Genomic DNA, 16,803 nt, shown 5'->3' on the forward strand with positions numbered 1-16,803 from the left:
GAGCAGCTTTTGGGGAGAAGGGGGTTTCCGGGTGTATTGATCATGTTTTTTATTTTCTGTATTTTTCTGATGCTTTGACATCCCGAGGGCTTGCTAATCCTGGAGACACTGCCCCTCCCAGGGCTAGCTAATTCCTAGAGATAGCAAACCACTCATCTGCAAATACACCTTTCATTTACAAATCAGTCAACCCCGAGGCTGTACCCCCAACCAACTCTTCTGTCTAACTTTCACACACCAAGCCAATATTCCCTTGTCCTAATCACCCCAAGGTCGGGTACTAGAGACCACCCCCATAGTCCAGAGTCTGCTGATATTATCCAAACTCTCCAATCCTAAAATTGCTCAAACTTGCCTACCCTGCCTCGCCCATTCCTTCCTGCAGAAACCACAGGAAAGGCCCTGGGCCATCCTCGTCTCTCCCTCCTTCTGCCTCCTGACGGACACTGGTGCTTCCCCATGTGACCCTGCATGGCTAGACATGGCCCCTTCTCTTGGGGACTGTGAGTAATAAAACTTGTTTGAATGGTATTGATCTCTCCGAGTCATTACTCAGTCACTTCTGGGTACAACCAAAACACGAGCGAGGGGAACAGGCATCATGTTTGGGCAGCTGGTGCAGAGGAAACAGCGTGGACCTTGGGGGCAGACAGAGCTAGGCTCAGAGCCCCCTCTTTTCCTCTGACTCTCTTTCTCTGCTCCATCTTCCCCAGACCTCACTTTCCATCACTGCCCAGGGACCTCCTGCTCTGTTTTCCTATGAGTGGCCCAGCCACATTCCAGTATTTTTTTTTTTTTATTGCCACTTACAGTTTGGGCCTTGTCAGTCCCAGTAAGCAGCCCTTTCAGCCTCACCTTCAACTGCGGTACGATGCTTTCCCTGCTATGAAGGAATTTCAGGCGCCTCTAAAGCCAATGGGGAAGAACATTTGGGAGGAAGACATGGATAGACTGGGAGAACGTTCCTGGAACTATTAAAATTGCAGTCCTTGGCTGGGAGCAGGTGAAGCTCACAAAATGCCGAACTTTGATTCTGAGACAGAGAGGATGTGAGAGCTGGGAGGCCAGCAGGAATATTCCCTTTCTCCTTCCCTGGACGTGGTTAATCACCCAGTGACTTAGGCACGTGCCAGGCGGTGGCTTTGCTCATTCAGCAAGCTTGGGACAGTGACAGGAAAAGAGCAGTAGGATTAAAAGTTGGGACTCCCCAACAATTTTGGTCCACACTCTGCACCAACGAGCTTAGATGACTTTGGGCCTCAGCTTCTTCATCTGTAAAGTGGAGGAGGAGGACCACGTAAGTCTGAGGGCCCTTCCAGCTCTGGAGATCTAGAAATCTATGAAGCAGGAAGCAGCCCCTCCTCCAGCCTGCCAACCCCGTCCCAGCTTCAGGCATGTGTCGGGACCCTTGACTCCTCTGGGCAAAGGAAAATAAAAGGTCCCCTCATGCTGTGCCTTCCCAGGGCATAGTCCCTGGGCAGGCTGGCTCCATCCTGTGCCTTCAGGGTACACGTGGCGGGGCTTCACAGGACTGGTCCTCAGAGCCCCTGGAATGGCGGTTCAGGTTTACTCCCCGGAACTGGAGCCAGACTAGGGTGGGCTGAGTGTCCTGCCCAAGGTGGGGCTGCAGAGGGCAGCAGACGAGCTTCTTGGAGCCAATATGCACAACTCCCAGCTCCTGTGGGAGAGTGCCAATTTCCTATTTACCTTTCACGACTTAGGAACAGTCCAGAATTTGGCTGAGTCTGCCTCAAGGGGTGAATATACACTCCGTTTTCTTAGACATTTCCTCCTTGCTACCCCAGTCCTACCTGGCCTTCAAAGACCCGCCCACCCCTCCTCAGCTACCCCCTCCCTGCCTGCTCCCTTTGAGCGGTTGTAGCTCATCTCTCTACCCAGCTCACTGCTTCCTGGTGAGGTTCCTTAGCCTTCAAATCCTCCCCCTCCCCACCAAATGATGGTAACCTCCCTGAGGGCAGGTTCTTTGTCCTAACATCACAGCAGGCAGGAGTGGAAACCTATAGGATGAGATGATGCTGGGAAAGATTAACCTTGGCTTTGGAAAATCTTTGTCAGGTCACGGCTGTGCTTGTGGGGAGATACCCCCTTCCTCACCCCAGAAAGGAGGCCCATCACAGGGGGAGGGCTGGGGCAGATGCTCCACGTCAACCCAGGTCCTCTCATCAGCCCTGTGAAGTGTGTGGTGTTTTTTGCTTTTTACAGATTGGGATTCACGGAGGCGCATCATTGGTTCAGAAATACAGAGCGGCCTTAAGGACCCAGGTCCACCCCGTGGAAGGATTCCCGCTCCCATCACTGCCGCCTGCAGCAGAGGGCCCTGCTTACTGGCGGTGGGCCCCCAGGGAGGCACCTATTCCTGACGTGCGGTTGAGGCAGGGACTGGAAGCAGCCCTGGGAGAGAGAGTCAGGGGTGGAGGCAAGGCTCTGACCTCTGCTACCTGGAGGCCAGGTCCCAAGGAGGCTGAGGTTTCTTTGGGGGACGTGTGTGTTTCTTAGGGAAAAGATAGAACGTGAGCTTGCTCCCTGGGGAACGGTTTTGCAAAAGCACACGCAGACACCCCCACACGCATGCACACACGCACACGTGTACACACGCGAGCACACGCATCCACACCCAGAGCCGCAACGGCACGGCTCCCCGGCCACGTCGGCCCTCCCCCCGCCAAACCCCGCTCTCCCTCCTACCCTATATGTGCAATCTTGTGAAAACTCCACCACTCTTAAGGTTAATAAGGCTCATTTGCTTAAGATAGCACCTGTTTCTATGGTGACTCCTGCCACCCAGAATCTGTTCATCAACTGAGACAAGAAAACAGTGACTTCCACCCTCTTTGAAAGGAAAAAGCGAATTCTTAGCCAAGGGCTTGACAGGCCGGTAGCCCAAGGAGCTCTGGGCGCTGTCTTGCACCCTATTTAAGTCCCTGCTGGCCGCCCCTCACCCACACCCAAGCAGAGCCCCAGATTCTGCCTGAAGAATCTGGACTGTGGTTTCCTCCTCTCCGTCTGTCTGGGAAACAACAGAGCCCACTGCGGGGAGGCGGTTCGCTTTTTCCTGCCGCCTTGGCCTCCGATCTCTCCATACCGGTGTCACTGTGTCTTTCTGGGCCGAGGCTGGCAGGAGAGCCCTGGGAAGCGCCGGGCCTTCCTCCCCTCCCGCTGCCCGGACTGGGGGCGGGGGGGGGCGCCGTGGCTCACTCTGGGGCCTGCATCCCTGCGGACGCCCCCAGCACGCCTCCTGCCACGGGCTGGCTGATGCTCCCCGACCAGAGCTGTTCAGGCCCCACCCTGCCCACTGGCGCACTCTGGTTCCCTAAGGTGTATGGCTGAAGTTTGCAACACCCACCTGACACGGGTGCCGACCTTGGGGCCTAAATCACTAGGGAAGTAGGTTCCGAGGAGGGTGTTGCTAAGGACAAAGCTCCCGCGAGTGATTTACCTTTTAAAATAAACGGGAGAAGCTTCCACGTCCTCTCTCGAACGATCTCACTCTCTCCCGTGCTCGAAGCGCTTTGTTGACCGGGAGGGCAAGTACACGGGGAATTGCGAGGAACTTGGAGCTTGTTTTATGTGCCGGGAGGCCCAGGGGAGTGTGTTGCGCATGTGAACAACATTTTGGCGCAAAGAAAGGTTGAGGACTGCCGATTAGAGGATCAAGAGTCATAGACTCCCGGTGGCGCAGTGGTTGAGAGTCCGTCTGCCGATGCAGGGGACACGACACGGGTTCGTGCCCCTGGTCCGGGAATATCCCACATGCCGCGGAGCAGCTGGGCCCGTAAGCCATAGCCGCTGAGTCTGCGCGTCCGGAGCCTGTGCTCCGCAACGGGAGAGGCCGCAACAGTGAGAGGCCCACGTACCGCAAAAACAGAAAAAAACAAACAAACAAAAAAACCCCACAAAGTCATTTTCATCCTCGTGTTTAAAATCCTCCAACAGCCCATGTGCCAAACTCCCTGCCCAGGCCTGGACACAGGTCTATTTATTTATTTATTTATTTATTTATTCATTGATTTTTAAAATTTGATTGAAGTATAGTTGATTTACAAAGTTGTGTTAATTTCTGCTGTACAGCAAAGTGACTCAGTTACACACACACACACACACACACACACACACATATATGTATATATGTATATATATATACATCTGTATATATATATACATTCTTTTTCATATGCTTTTCCATTATGGTTTAGCACAGTATATTGCATACAGTTCCCTGTGCTCTACAGTAGGACCTTGTTGTTTATCCATCCTATGTATACTAGTTTGCATCTTGGTCAGTGTATTATTAAAGGCCTTTGAGGTTCTGGCTCTGCCTGCCACACCACCTGCCGTGGTGCTCCTGCCAAGCTGCATGCCTCAACCCTTGTCTCAACCCTTCTGTGTGTCTCAGGCCGCTATGGACCGTTACTTGCTCGGGCCCCTCTCCCTAAGAAGCCTTTCTGTAATCTGCAAACACTTAGTTGCTTTATAGGAGTTAAGATCTCTAGATGAATGACACCTTTGAGGTCCAGAAAGAGCTGAGATTTATGATCACAGAGTCACTTCGAGAAACAGGAAGGGAAAATGTGGATTCCTGTTGGTGAGTGTAATATCAATCCACATCAAAATTCCATAATAATTTAATAAGCAGATGGTCTGAGACAACAGAGGAAACACTGAACAGAGTCTGCATAGGCTCACTGAAAACAAGTCACTCCCGACCGCTTAGATTTCTTTGTTCATGACCAGGAGAAAGCGCTAAGTAAGCACAGTACAGCTTGACCGACCAAGGCTTTAGACCAAGGCAATCATGGTAGCCTTGTGGGCAAATATGGCTTCAATGACTATGATGTTCGGTGGGTTTGTGGCTTAGTTAACAAACCATTCCTGAAGAGTGTTAACTCATAAATTAGTGTCAACCTCAAGGGCAGTCCCTAGTGACATGCCATGGGATTCTCCCATAGGCTCCACCTTGTTCAGTATCTTTATAGATAGCATGCTCACTGAATTTGTAGGGCACCCAAAGTTTCAAGGAACTGCTAACATGAAGGGTGACATAAAACAGTTAATTTTGGCAAATTTGGAAGGATGGGCCTGCACTGAAAAAAATTAAACTTAATAGGGATTAATCTCAAGTTCTATAGTTAGCTTCCAAATTAATTGCACAAGCACAGAATGGGGAAGATTTGGCCTAGCAGGAGTTCATGAAGGGAAAAGATCAGAGGAGTTTTCATTAACTTTTAAGCTAATTTTAAGCTAATAATAGAATGTCAAACCATAATGCAAGAGTTAAGAAAGTTAATATAATCTTAGATCCATCATAGAAGTAGAGGCTTTTAGATCATTGAAGGTTATAAATTCCCTTTTTCTGCATCAGTCAGACCACCTCTGTTCATTCCTTCATTCCTTCATTCATTCCTTCAGCATGTGTTCAGCACATCTTAGGCCATGGGTTTCATGCAAGCACTGCAGATCAAATGTTTATAAAGTCAAATCCTTTGACTTGTGCCTTGTGTAGTGAGGGGAGCAGAGAAGTAAATCAATGACTACAGTACAGAGTAGAGAGGGTTAGGGTGGAGTTAAGTCCCAAGATCCATGGGAGAAGAGAAGGTGGGCAAGGGGGAAGGCTCCACAGAAGAGGTGACCCTCGAGCAGGGTAGAACCCACCAGGCGAAAGGAAAGGAAAGAAGGAAGGGAGGGAGGGAGGGAAAGGAGGGAGGGAGGGAGGGAGGGAGGAAGGAAGAAAGGATGCATATGGGATTGATAACCACTGCTGTGGAGCCTTGTTTATTTATCTCTGTCCTGAGACACTGAGAAGTCACTGAAGGCTTCAACTAGGGGAGTAACATGATCCTATTTCAGTTTTAGAAACATCACCCATGAAGGAAAAATACTTTTGTAGGGGATGAGGTTAAAGGAGGGGGATCTGTTAGAAGGCTTCTGCAATAACTCTCTAGGGAGAGGTGCTAAGGGCCTTAATTAGCTCAGCCATCTTGGCTTTTAATTCGATATTTACGATTCTTTTTTTCTACCCCATTCAAATGTCTGAGCTTTTGGTTATTCTGTTCTCTTCCCGGACTGCAGTCTCTTATATCCTTTGGCTTTTCCAGGCCTGCTCATAATTCAAGCCCCAGCACAACTCCTATCTCCACTGTAAAGTTATCACAACATGATATCACCCCATCCAGCCATCCAGTCACTTGCCCAGCCACTATCTATCCATCCATCCATCCATCTTTTCCTTCATTCTTTTATCCATCCTTTCCTTCATGCCTTCGTTCATTGATTCATTCAACATTGACTGAGGGCCTTCTATGTTCTGGGCACTGTGCTAAGTGCACAGGATATGACACAGTTCTGCCCTCTAGGGACTCATGGTCTAATAGGGAAAAGAGACTCATAAATAATAACAAACTCCTATGACGAGGACGCTAACAGAGGTTTGACTGAGTGTGGTAGGAGCCCAGGGTGGGACTGACTAACTCAGTCTGGGGGCGTCAGAGCAAGATTTTCAGTGGAGGTGACATTTGAGCTGAGCCTTGAAGGAGGAGTAGTTGCCTCACTGTAAAGGGGAGAGTGATCTGAACTCTCACAGCTATTTGAGTCTAAAGGGCCCAGTTGAGTTGATGCTAACCCCCGTGAGTTCTACTCTCTGTTTCCTATACATGAGCCCTGCCTTTCCAACTGGGGAGCAGGAAAAACACATTTTAAATCCACCTAACATTTATTCATCCAATTATCTATCTATTATCTATCTATCTATCTATCTATGTATCTATCATCTATCTATCATGTGTGTCTTACATTATTATTTTTTAATAGCCACAGTGCTGAGCACAGTGCAGGTTAAACAGTTGGTCCCAGCACTTCCTGGTTAAGTCCTCTGCCTGTGATGGCTGTTTTCCCTTAAGGTCTTTTAAGTGACAATCAAGTGGACAGTTCATTCTCCAGCCAGGCCCTTTTCTACCTCTTGGGAGTGACATAAGCTCTTTACTGCCAAAGGCTCAACTTCCTAAGTTTCCTGTGGAGGATTTACGGTGATGGTAGGTAGAGGAGTAGAGAGCCAGCAAGTAGGCAGCGCCTACTGAGTGCCAGGTGCTGGGTATTTCACACGTTTTAACTCATTGTGTCCTCACAACGTTCCTGCGAGTTTCATGCTAGTGTCCTCTTTTTTTTTTTTTGACAAATGATATTTTTTGCTTACATGCCTATGTGGCTTATAAAATTCTTTTCTTTTGCTAGTGTCCTCTTTAACAGTTGAGGGAAGAGACTCAGAGTGGTGAATAATTTGCTCACAGTTAAGTCGGAGAAGCTGCCTCCCAGATCCATTCTCTAAGGCCCAGCGTCAGAGCTGTGCTACGGCTGCGGTGGGCACGGCCAACAATGGAGGTGAAGAGTAGGGGGCCAGGAACCTCAAACCGCACTGCTCACACCAGCACCGCTGCCTCTTAGCAGCCACAGCTGGCCCTGACGTAAGCTGTCACAGGGGCCAGGCCTGGGTAGCAGGAGGTGGAATCTACCTAAACTCTAGAGACCTAATGTGGTGTCGTGATAATGCGTGCAGGCTCTGCGTTCAAATCCCAGTCAGTCACTCACCAGCTGTGGGGTCCTGGACGATCACTTAACCCCTCTAGGCGTTCATTTTCTTGTCTAGATTACCTTCCTCTTTGGGCTTTTGTGAGGATGAAATGAGAAATCCATGAAAGCACAGTGCCCAGCACGACATGCTAAGTGTGCAAATATTTTATCTTCTTTTCTGTCTTCCTCTTCCCTTTCCTTTTTCTCCTTCCTTTTATTCTTCCTTCTTTAATCATTATTGTCGCTAACATGTTATAAGGATATAAGTTCTAAGAGGCGTATCTCTACCCAGGAGGGGAAACATGGCAGGTGGAAACACTGTAGACACCAAGGGGCACATCTTACAGGTCAGCTGCTCTAACTCCTGTGTGTGTGGTGGTGGGGGGGTTGCGGGGGGAGTATTCCTGGGTCACCTGTGACAAAGTACCTTCAGTGCTAAGTACTCCATCCAGTGCGGAGTACATGCTCAGTTCTTAGGCAGTTCCAAATCTTAGAAAGTTCCTTCTTATGGAGTCCAAACTGACTTCCATGTAAATTTCCCCCACTGGTTCTAATTCTCCCCAGTAGAGCACAGCAGGACTTCCCTGGTTTCCAATTCGATTTCTTCAAATTTTAAAAGAAATCTTTAGAGGATCCTGGAAGTCGGTTCTCATGGCTTCCCTTGGTGGTTCCAACAGGCCAGCCATCCCTGCTCTCCTGCTGTGGTTTCTACAGAGCCTCACCCTTCTGGTTGTTGCACTCAGGCTGCTCGCTGCCTTTCTTAAAATGCTGTGGCCAGAACAAAAGACAGTATTCCAGGTGTGGTACGAGCCATGCGCACCCACAGGACCCTCCTAGGATCAAGGAAGAATCACCATGTCGAATATGCTGCTACTGGCGCCCTTTGTCTTTGCCTCAGCACATGTGCTCGGGGTGGGGTCTGGGGCCCAGGGCACGGTCACGAGCCCAGGTTTCTCATAGCAGGGCAGGGGGTGGGCCTGGACGTCTGGTCTCAGCCTCAGCCATTTTACAGCTTTGGGGCATCTATGGGTGTGTGTGCGAATGAGGGGTAGGAGTGTGTGTGTGTGTGTGTGTGTGTGTGTGTGTGTGTGTGTGTGTGTGACAGAGAGAAAGGGAGAGAGAGAGTTTTCTGCCTGATCCAGGAATGCTCCTGGATGGCAGAATTGGTTTCCATAACGACTTTCTGATATAAACATATTTGATAAAAATAAGTTAACTGCGGAGCTGTGGTGGAGCACAGATTCTCAGAGTGCAGAGAGAGAGAGAGAGAGAGGGAGAGAGAGAGAGGGAGAGAGAGAGAGGGAGAGAGAGAGGGGGAGAGAGAGGGCTCTTCAAAGAACAGCATTTCCCTTTTTGTTCACCCCTCCCGGTCAGCCTCCTTATACACACTTTCCATAAATCACCTAAAAAGCTTTGTTTCCCATATTCCTGTATATCCTGGCCCCTTTCCTGCCTGTGCACCTAATATTCATATTCTCTCTCCCCGTTTCTCCTTAGTTACCTGAAGCACTACAGTATGTATGGGATAATATGATAAATTCATTTCCAATTCACTGCATTATCCCTTGAATATTTTAATGACTCATTGAATGGAGTAAAAAAAGCTGTTTCAAATGAACAATTATGCTGCATTAGTCTAAGGGCTGATTATATTTAAACAGTGCTCACATGGATAACAGGACACAGCGACCTCGGCATCTGAGAGCTAATTTGTCTCTTATCTCCAAATAATTTTACACCGCAAATTACCATGAAAACCTAAAGGGCTTTAAAAACATTCATCAAAAGATAATATTCTACTTTGTAGCAACATTTTATTTAAATTATTTTGAATGGGAGCGAAGGTATCTCTGTGGCGGGACAATGACAGCCAAGTGGAGATAGTGAGAGGTAAGGAAATGGGGAGGGGTGCTGGGTTGGGTTAAAAATAAAGGTGGGAAGCGTTGGGGTCCTGACAGTGGGAGACACACCATAGGCCTGACTGGCACTTGCAGCCCAGCCCGTGTGCCGGCTGTGGTCTGGGGTGACTCCAGGGGACCCTGATCTGGACCAGGGGTCACAGGGCAATTCCCAGAGGCTGAGTGATGGGGCAGACCCCCTTTCCCCCAACTACTTCCCCCACCAAGGTAAGTCTGGGTCAGGTTGGTGCCTCCAGGCTAGGCCTGGATCCATCCAGACTCCAGAGGCAAAAGGATGAGCTACTTCTGGGACTTCCCTTGTGGTCCAGTGGTTAAGAATCTGTCTTGCAATGCAGGGGACTCCGGTTCTATCCCTGGTCAGGGAACTGAGGTCCTACATGCCACGGGGAAACTAAGCCCGCATACCGCAACTACTGAGCCCACACGTTTCACAATTAGGCACACCACAACTAGAGAGAAGCCTGCGCGTCGCAATGAAAGATCTTGCATGCCGCAACTAAGACCTGACGTAGCCTAAAATAAATAAATAAATAAAATTAAAATAATAATTTAAAAAAGGATGAGCTGCTTTTTCCACATGGTTTGTGTGTTGGGCTGTTGCCTAGAGTTCTTACTTTGCAAAACATGAGTCCAACAGCCTAAGGAAAGTTGCTAAATCATAAGTGGCTGTTGTGGTCAGATCTCAGAGTTGGGGTGGTGGGAGAGAGAGTCACATTGACCAAGGCCCTACTCTTCTGTTCTGTGCCACGACCCTTAAACTCATCAAACATTGGGAAATAGATATTATTATCATGCCCATCTTAAGGATGAAGAAACTGAGGCTCAGAGATTCCCAACTGGAAGTGGCAGAGCCTGGAGTCTCCCTCAGTTCATCTGGGTGGCCACGTACACATCTGGTTTATAACCAGGGCCTCTGCATTGTCCCCATCATCAAACGTTCTTTAGGGCTCCTGGATCCAAACCGACATGCTCTTAGGCAGCATATGCCATGCCTTGCAGGTGTTTATTACTTAAAATGGACCCTCACGGGGCTGGGCAAAGCGTGCATGGACATGCGCACAAATAGCAGCAGCAAAACTAAAAATACAGGTCTAAAGAAAGAATGAATTAATTAATCCTATTTCCTTGGTTTGACCTCTTCATCTGAACATGTGGTCCTGATGAAGACTGTTTATTCTTCTTCTGTTTATTTATTTATTCTTCTTCTGTTTATTCTTGCTTTGGAGCATACAGAAAATCGGATTATATAATTATATATATATATATATTTATTTATTTATTTATTTTTTTTGTGGTACGCGGGCCTCTCACTGGTGTGGCCTCTCCCGTTGCAGAGCACAGTCTCCAGATGCGCAGGCTCAGCGGCCATGGCTCACGGGCCCAGCCACTCCACGGCATGTGGGATCTTCCCGGACCGGGGCACGAACCCGTGTCCCCTGCATCGGCAGGCGGACTCTCAACCGCTGCGCCACCAGGGAAGCCCTATATTTAAATTTTTTCTTGGATCTGCTGCTCGATTGATTAGGAGCGAGGATAAATTTGCCCCTTTATATAGTGCTTTTCTCTAGGGAGGCTTCTCCTTGTTGCATATGTAATTTCCCTTTTCCTGTCTCAATCCTGAAGAGCAAGGATTTGTGTCAGTTTTACAGACAAGAAGCCACAATTTCAGAGAGGTCAAGTAACTTGCCTGAGATCTCTCAGCAGTGGGACCAATAATTCCAACACAAGAGTCCTGACACATGCTAATCACCTAGCTGGAAAGCAAGGGGCTATGATCCCAGCTCTGTTTATTGGGTTACCCATTTATCTTATTCACCGAACATACTAAGAGGTCCTCTAAAAAAACACCTCTCATTATGGAAAAATCCAATGCTATAGAAAAGTAGACAGAATAATGAGCCCTTAAGGTCCTTTTAATTCAGCCCAGAATTGCTTGCACTTACAGCTGCCAAAGGTTGAGGGCACTGAATGAAAGGGAAACATGAACTTGCTGTTTCCTTTTCTTTCTTAAAACAAAAAAGATATTCAGGACAAATTTTAGAATCATTGACGGTTTCTAGGAAGATTTTCTTTTTTGGAAGAAAAAAGGTACCCTTGTCTCCTTAGTTGTTCTTGGTGTTCTTTGTCACCAATCATGATAGTCTTTGCGGAAAGTATTAATAGACCATCTTCCTGTGTTCGATATTCCCATTAACAATAAAAAACGTAATGAAAATATCTGCATGAAAAGCCCTGAGCACTAATTTCAGAGACAAATAGAAGATGAACCACCAATAAGTATTTCTTCTGAAATGAATGATGCAAATTAATTGATATCTTAATTAGGCTTTAGCACGAAGATTATTAATTAGATTGAATTAGAACTGAAAGCATCTTAAAGGAAAAGCTGGGGATGTGGCACCGGGGGGAGGGAAAGATGGTATGTGTCAATGTTCTGTTTGAAATCTTTTTCGCTCAATGAGAGATTTTCAAAGAGGGGACCCAGAAAGACAGCACGCTTTATTTATCAGTCCCTGCCTACCCTGGTCTGGCCAGGTTTGGGGACTAAAGTCTAGTCTTCTCCCTGAGTGAATGAGAACCCACAGGTATAGGGAGTTCCGGCCCCAGCCAGCTCCTGGTGCCCTCATAACCCTACCCGCATGCTGCAGCATCCTTCCCCTGCCCTCCTAGAGTAGAAGCCCTCAGAGGGCAGGGAGTCCCCCTATTTTGTTTGTGTTTGTAACCCCAGTGCTAGTGCAGGGTCTGACTTCGAGCAATCATGATAACATCACAGCAAACAGTTACACAGAACTTCCTATGTGTTCTGGGTCCTGTTCTAAACACTTTACTTAAGAAAACTCGTTTAAGCATCAGTAACACCAGAGTGAGTCAGGGACTATTGGGATTCCCACTTTACAAGCGAGCAAATTGAGACACAGGTTGAGCAACTCCCCTCCGTCCGCCCCCACCCAACCCAAATCACAAAGCTAATACTGGTGGATTCAGATTCGAACCACAAGTCTGGGTCCAGATTCCGCACCCTGAAACACTATGCCATAACAAATAATGGTTAATCCACACTTGTTGAATGACATGAACAAGGGTGCCATGAATGCCTGGTCCCTCCTGATGGATTTCTCTCTAGTTCCTAGTTTTGATTTAAGGACTAGAGCTTTACCCTACTCTGTCCTAGACCCCACCAGTCTCTCATTGGGGGCTGCAAATGTTTCACATATTCCTAAGGACTGGTTTATATTCTGTTTCAACCTGGACAGGCAGTCCAAAAATTGTCCCTACTGAGGGGCTCCCATGGCCATGGGGCAGCCCACCACCCAATTAGGCCTGAGTCCCTAATAACACGGCCAGCCTAGGTTCCACCAAGTTTGCCTCTGTGGCCATTGTGAATCGCAGGGCCACTGTCATTCTATATCTGCAGTGACTTCATGGCATGCCTTATTGCTGAGGCTGCTTGCTGCTGAGGGTTATGATAATATGTAGAGTTTGCTTTTATGGGGGGGGTCCAAGATATTTATCAAGTGTATTTTATTTACCAAGACAGCATTCCCTGGGGAGGTTCCCTGGAAGCATCAACCTGTAAAAGGTAACCAGGAACAGAGCCCTGGGATGACGGGGGCTCTGTTTCTGTTTATGCTTACCATTTTACAGAAAGGGCACCATGACATGCCCCTCGCCACAGTGGAGTTGATGAGAGAGATGTGGTGTGAAGCATGACCACATGGGATGGTGGTTTGGAATTCCGTCGCCTGGATTGAAGACCCACCTCTACAACCCCCTAGCTGAGAGACTGCATCATTTAATCTCACCAGGCTTTATTTCCCCATCTGTAAAATGCGGATAATGCCTGGTTCACAAAGTGATTGCAAGGATTAAAAGGAAATTGTGCAAATTGCTTCACAGACAGGTGATATTAACAACAACCCAGGCATTCTGAATCTGCCGTCTTCCTTCCAGCTGCTAAACCCCTCCTGGATGCCTGTTGAATGCAGATGCCCTGTTCTGTCCAGACTGACCCAAGTGGTGCCCAGGAATCTGCATTTTAACAAGCTCGCCAGCAGATACGAATGTGCTCTAATGTTGAGGACTGACAGCTATCACCAACACACAGGAAGTGCTTCTGGGTTTGCTTAGAGCCCTCTCTTCCTTTGGCCGTGGTCCACAGCCTGAGACCTACACTGGCCTGTTTTTTCTACTGGCTGTGCAGCTGGCAGAATGTGGGGGCTGGCGGGCAGGCCGAGTGGACATAGCTGGGGAGAGCTGCTGCTTCCTGCTGGACCCTTGCATCAGGGCAAGTGGGTGAAAATGCGGCGGAAACCCAAGCTTCCTCCGGCCTGAGCGGGAAAGCTGAGGGCCGCACCCGGGCAGGTGGCCCTGGTAAGCTCTGTGGCTTAGTGGTCTCGCCGGCCAGCTGCCACCTGCCACCTGCCACCTGCTCTGCTTCTAAGCTGGGCTGCTGGGGCTAAACCCATGTTGGCACCACAAGGCTTGTGCGAGAGAACTGTCCTGTCCTGTATTGGGGGAGGGGAGACTTCAGGCTTGGAAGAGAGGAAGCCTCATGGCTCCAAGGTCCCTTCTACTCTGAAATGATTCCATCCTCATTCCACTTCGTTCCAGTTTCTGAAACTGGGACTCAGAATTGCCCAGTAGAACCTTCTTACAGGCAGCCCTGTGCATGGGGGCAGACTGTAAATATGATGACCAGAGCAGTATTCTTTTCTTGAGAGTTTCACCCCCTTGTGGCCACCTTGCGCCTGTGCTCTAATTTGGGGCAGGATCCAGTATCTTTCCCTTTTGTGCTCTCAGCTCCCCTCCCTCCACTAAGTCAGGTCTCTCCCCCAGCTCTTCCCTTTCACATGTTTATGGTGTTTCCAAGGCTCTCCATGAGGCCGAGAGGGGTGCTTGGCCAGGGAAGGGTGATGGAGCAATGACCCTACTTTCCCTCAACAGCCCGGCTCGGCCTCTGTCCCAGAAGCTGCTGCCGCAAGTCTCCCTGGAGGGAGCCCCTTCTTAGGCCGTAGCCAGGGCTGTCCCTGAAAACAGGCTGTTCCCCTGAGCATCCTATGAAGGGCCTGTGGTCACTGGGAGGGGTTGGTTGCCAGGGTAACCCCACACACACCACCACGTCCCCACTCCAATGGTTGTGAGAGCCCAGCCTTTCCAGGAGAGTCAATAGCTAGTTCAGACCGGTACCCCTTCTCTGCCCCGTAGCTCTAGAAGGAAAAACACAAAGTCCTTATAGCTGTGGTACGTGCTGTGTTTTACAGAGTCATCTTAGGACACTGTAACTGGATGATCACAACAACCACATAGCAGAGGTAACATGGTTCCCACCTTACAGATAAACACAAAACGCCGAGAGGGACTCCATGACATGATGGAGGTCATTGAGGTGGGAACCAGCCCAGCCTGGATCCAAACTTAGTCTTTCTAGGTCTGGGTTCGCACTGTCTTACAGGGTTGGTGCCTTTGCACGTGTGATGCAAAGGCCATCGGCAGGCTTTCTAGGCATAAGATGCGTGGATGCCTGATGCTAGTGTGGATTTTCCCAAAGTGCATTGCCACATGCTCGTGAACACAAGATTCAACAGTCAAGTGAGATTGGAAAATAAATGCATGTTATATAATGCATACTAGGATATTAAAAGCTCTAAAAGGCCCTTCAGTGGGGAACGGGATAAATACATTTTAACCCAGAGTCTCCGAAACTTGCCTGGCAATGGAGCCTTTTTGTTTTTTGTTTTTTCACCTAATGCCCATTAACAAGCCACCAGATTTGCGCCCCTCAGACCTACTCTGGAAAGGCTGAGCCTGGCTCCTTTGTCATTATGGCTGACGACAAAAGGACAAAAATGAGGGGAGGCCACTTGTTTCTGTACAAAGAAAAAGAGATCGCCATGCCTCTTCCATGCCCCTTGGCCCATCAGCAGGAGATGCTGCAAGAGTCCCCTGCCACCTGGACTACACAGAATCACCTGGTGCCCCCAAAATCCAGGCCCCTGGCAGTGGTGTGCTGGAGCCAATTGTTACATTTTCAGAAAATTTGTGACAGTCCTTAAATCACTAACTTGAAATTGGCCATGGTGGGGGTCTTTCTTTACACTACAGAAATCAGCAAACACTACAAATGGGGGCTTTCTCCCCGCTGATCCTGAGATAAGGATATCCTGACCCTGTGTATCACTGGTCCTGGGTCATTTTCTGAAATTATTAGAAAACATGGGCGAGGCTGTGACAACTGGGTGCTGGGGGAGACCTGACACGGAAGTCCTTGCTCATCAGAGTCCCCAGTGCTCCGGAATGAGAGCTGAGAACTGTGCAGAATGATAATCCTCCAGCCCCAATCTCCAGTGAATCAGAAAGTGCCTTCTGGCCTGCTTACCTTGATATCTGTCACCAGCCAATGTCTCCAGAATCGAGCTTTGGGAGAAGACCTGCTGGGGGCATCTGGATCCACCATCACCAGGATGTAGGTTGCACCCTGTAGCACATTCATCAGAAAGAAGTGTAGCATCGTGGCTAGAATTTGGAAAGGAAATCCACAAGGTGCAGACTCTCCTTTTACCTCAATTCCAGCTGAGAGAGGCTGACCAACACCTAAAGCTTCCTACTCGATTCATCCCTGTTCTCATGACATTCCTCTTGTGTCACATGCTTATTCTCAGAGAAATGAAGTCTATCAAGTAGACAGCTTAATATCTGGGCTTTCCCTTTATAAAGAAGAATAAATCAAACAAGCATATTTACTCGGCACCTAGAAGTCTGTAACATCATGCCAGGAGCTGTGGAGGAAACAAAGAAACCTAAAACAGGGCTTCTGCTCTCAGGAAGCTCACAGTGTAGTTGGAGCAACTTGTCCATTAACTCAGCAAATACAGGAGAGCTTACTCCGTGTCAGGAACTGTACCGATTGCAAGGAATGCTCAGATTCATTCATCTCTTCAATAAGTATTTACTGAACACCGATTATGTGCCAGAAACTGTTCTAGGTGCTGGGAATCCAACAGAGAACAAGCAGGTGTGACCCATACTTTCAGGAAGATTTTACTCTAGGTGAGAGACACAGATTAAAAAGAAAGAAAAAAAAGAGCAGAAGCAAGAAGAGCTACAATCCTGCAGCCTGTGGAACAAAAACCACATTCACAGAAAGAAAGACAAGATGAAAAGTCAGAGGGTTATGTACCAGATGAAGGAACAAGATAAAACACCAGAGAAACAACTAAGTGAAGTGGAGACAGGCAACCTTCCAGAAAAATAATTCAGAATAATGATAGTGAAGATGATCCAGGACCTCGGAAAAAGAATGGAG

General features: G+C 48.3%; 1 protein-coding gene across 1 annotated transcript in view; it reads right to left on the reverse strand.

Annotated features, from left to right (window-relative positions):
• Positions 1-16,803, reverse strand: part of PEBP4 (phosphatidylethanolamine binding protein 4) — a 212,612-nt gene that overhangs the window by 80,526 nt on the left and 115,283 nt on the right. Inside the window, exon 4 of the mRNA XM_060100532.1 lies at positions 15,877-15,975. Coding sequence (XP_059956515.1) covers positions 15,877-15,975 — 99 coding nt within the window. The remainder of the gene's footprint in view (positions 1-15,876; positions 15,976-16,803) is intronic.

Source organism: Mesoplodon densirostris, chromosome 6, assembly GCF_025265405.1.
Source record: "Mesoplodon densirostris isolate mMesDen1 chromosome 6, mMesDen1 primary haplotype, whole genome shotgun sequence".
NCBI classification, from domain to species: Eukaryota; Metazoa; Chordata; class Mammalia; order Artiodactyla; family Ziphiidae; genus Mesoplodon; species Mesoplodon densirostris.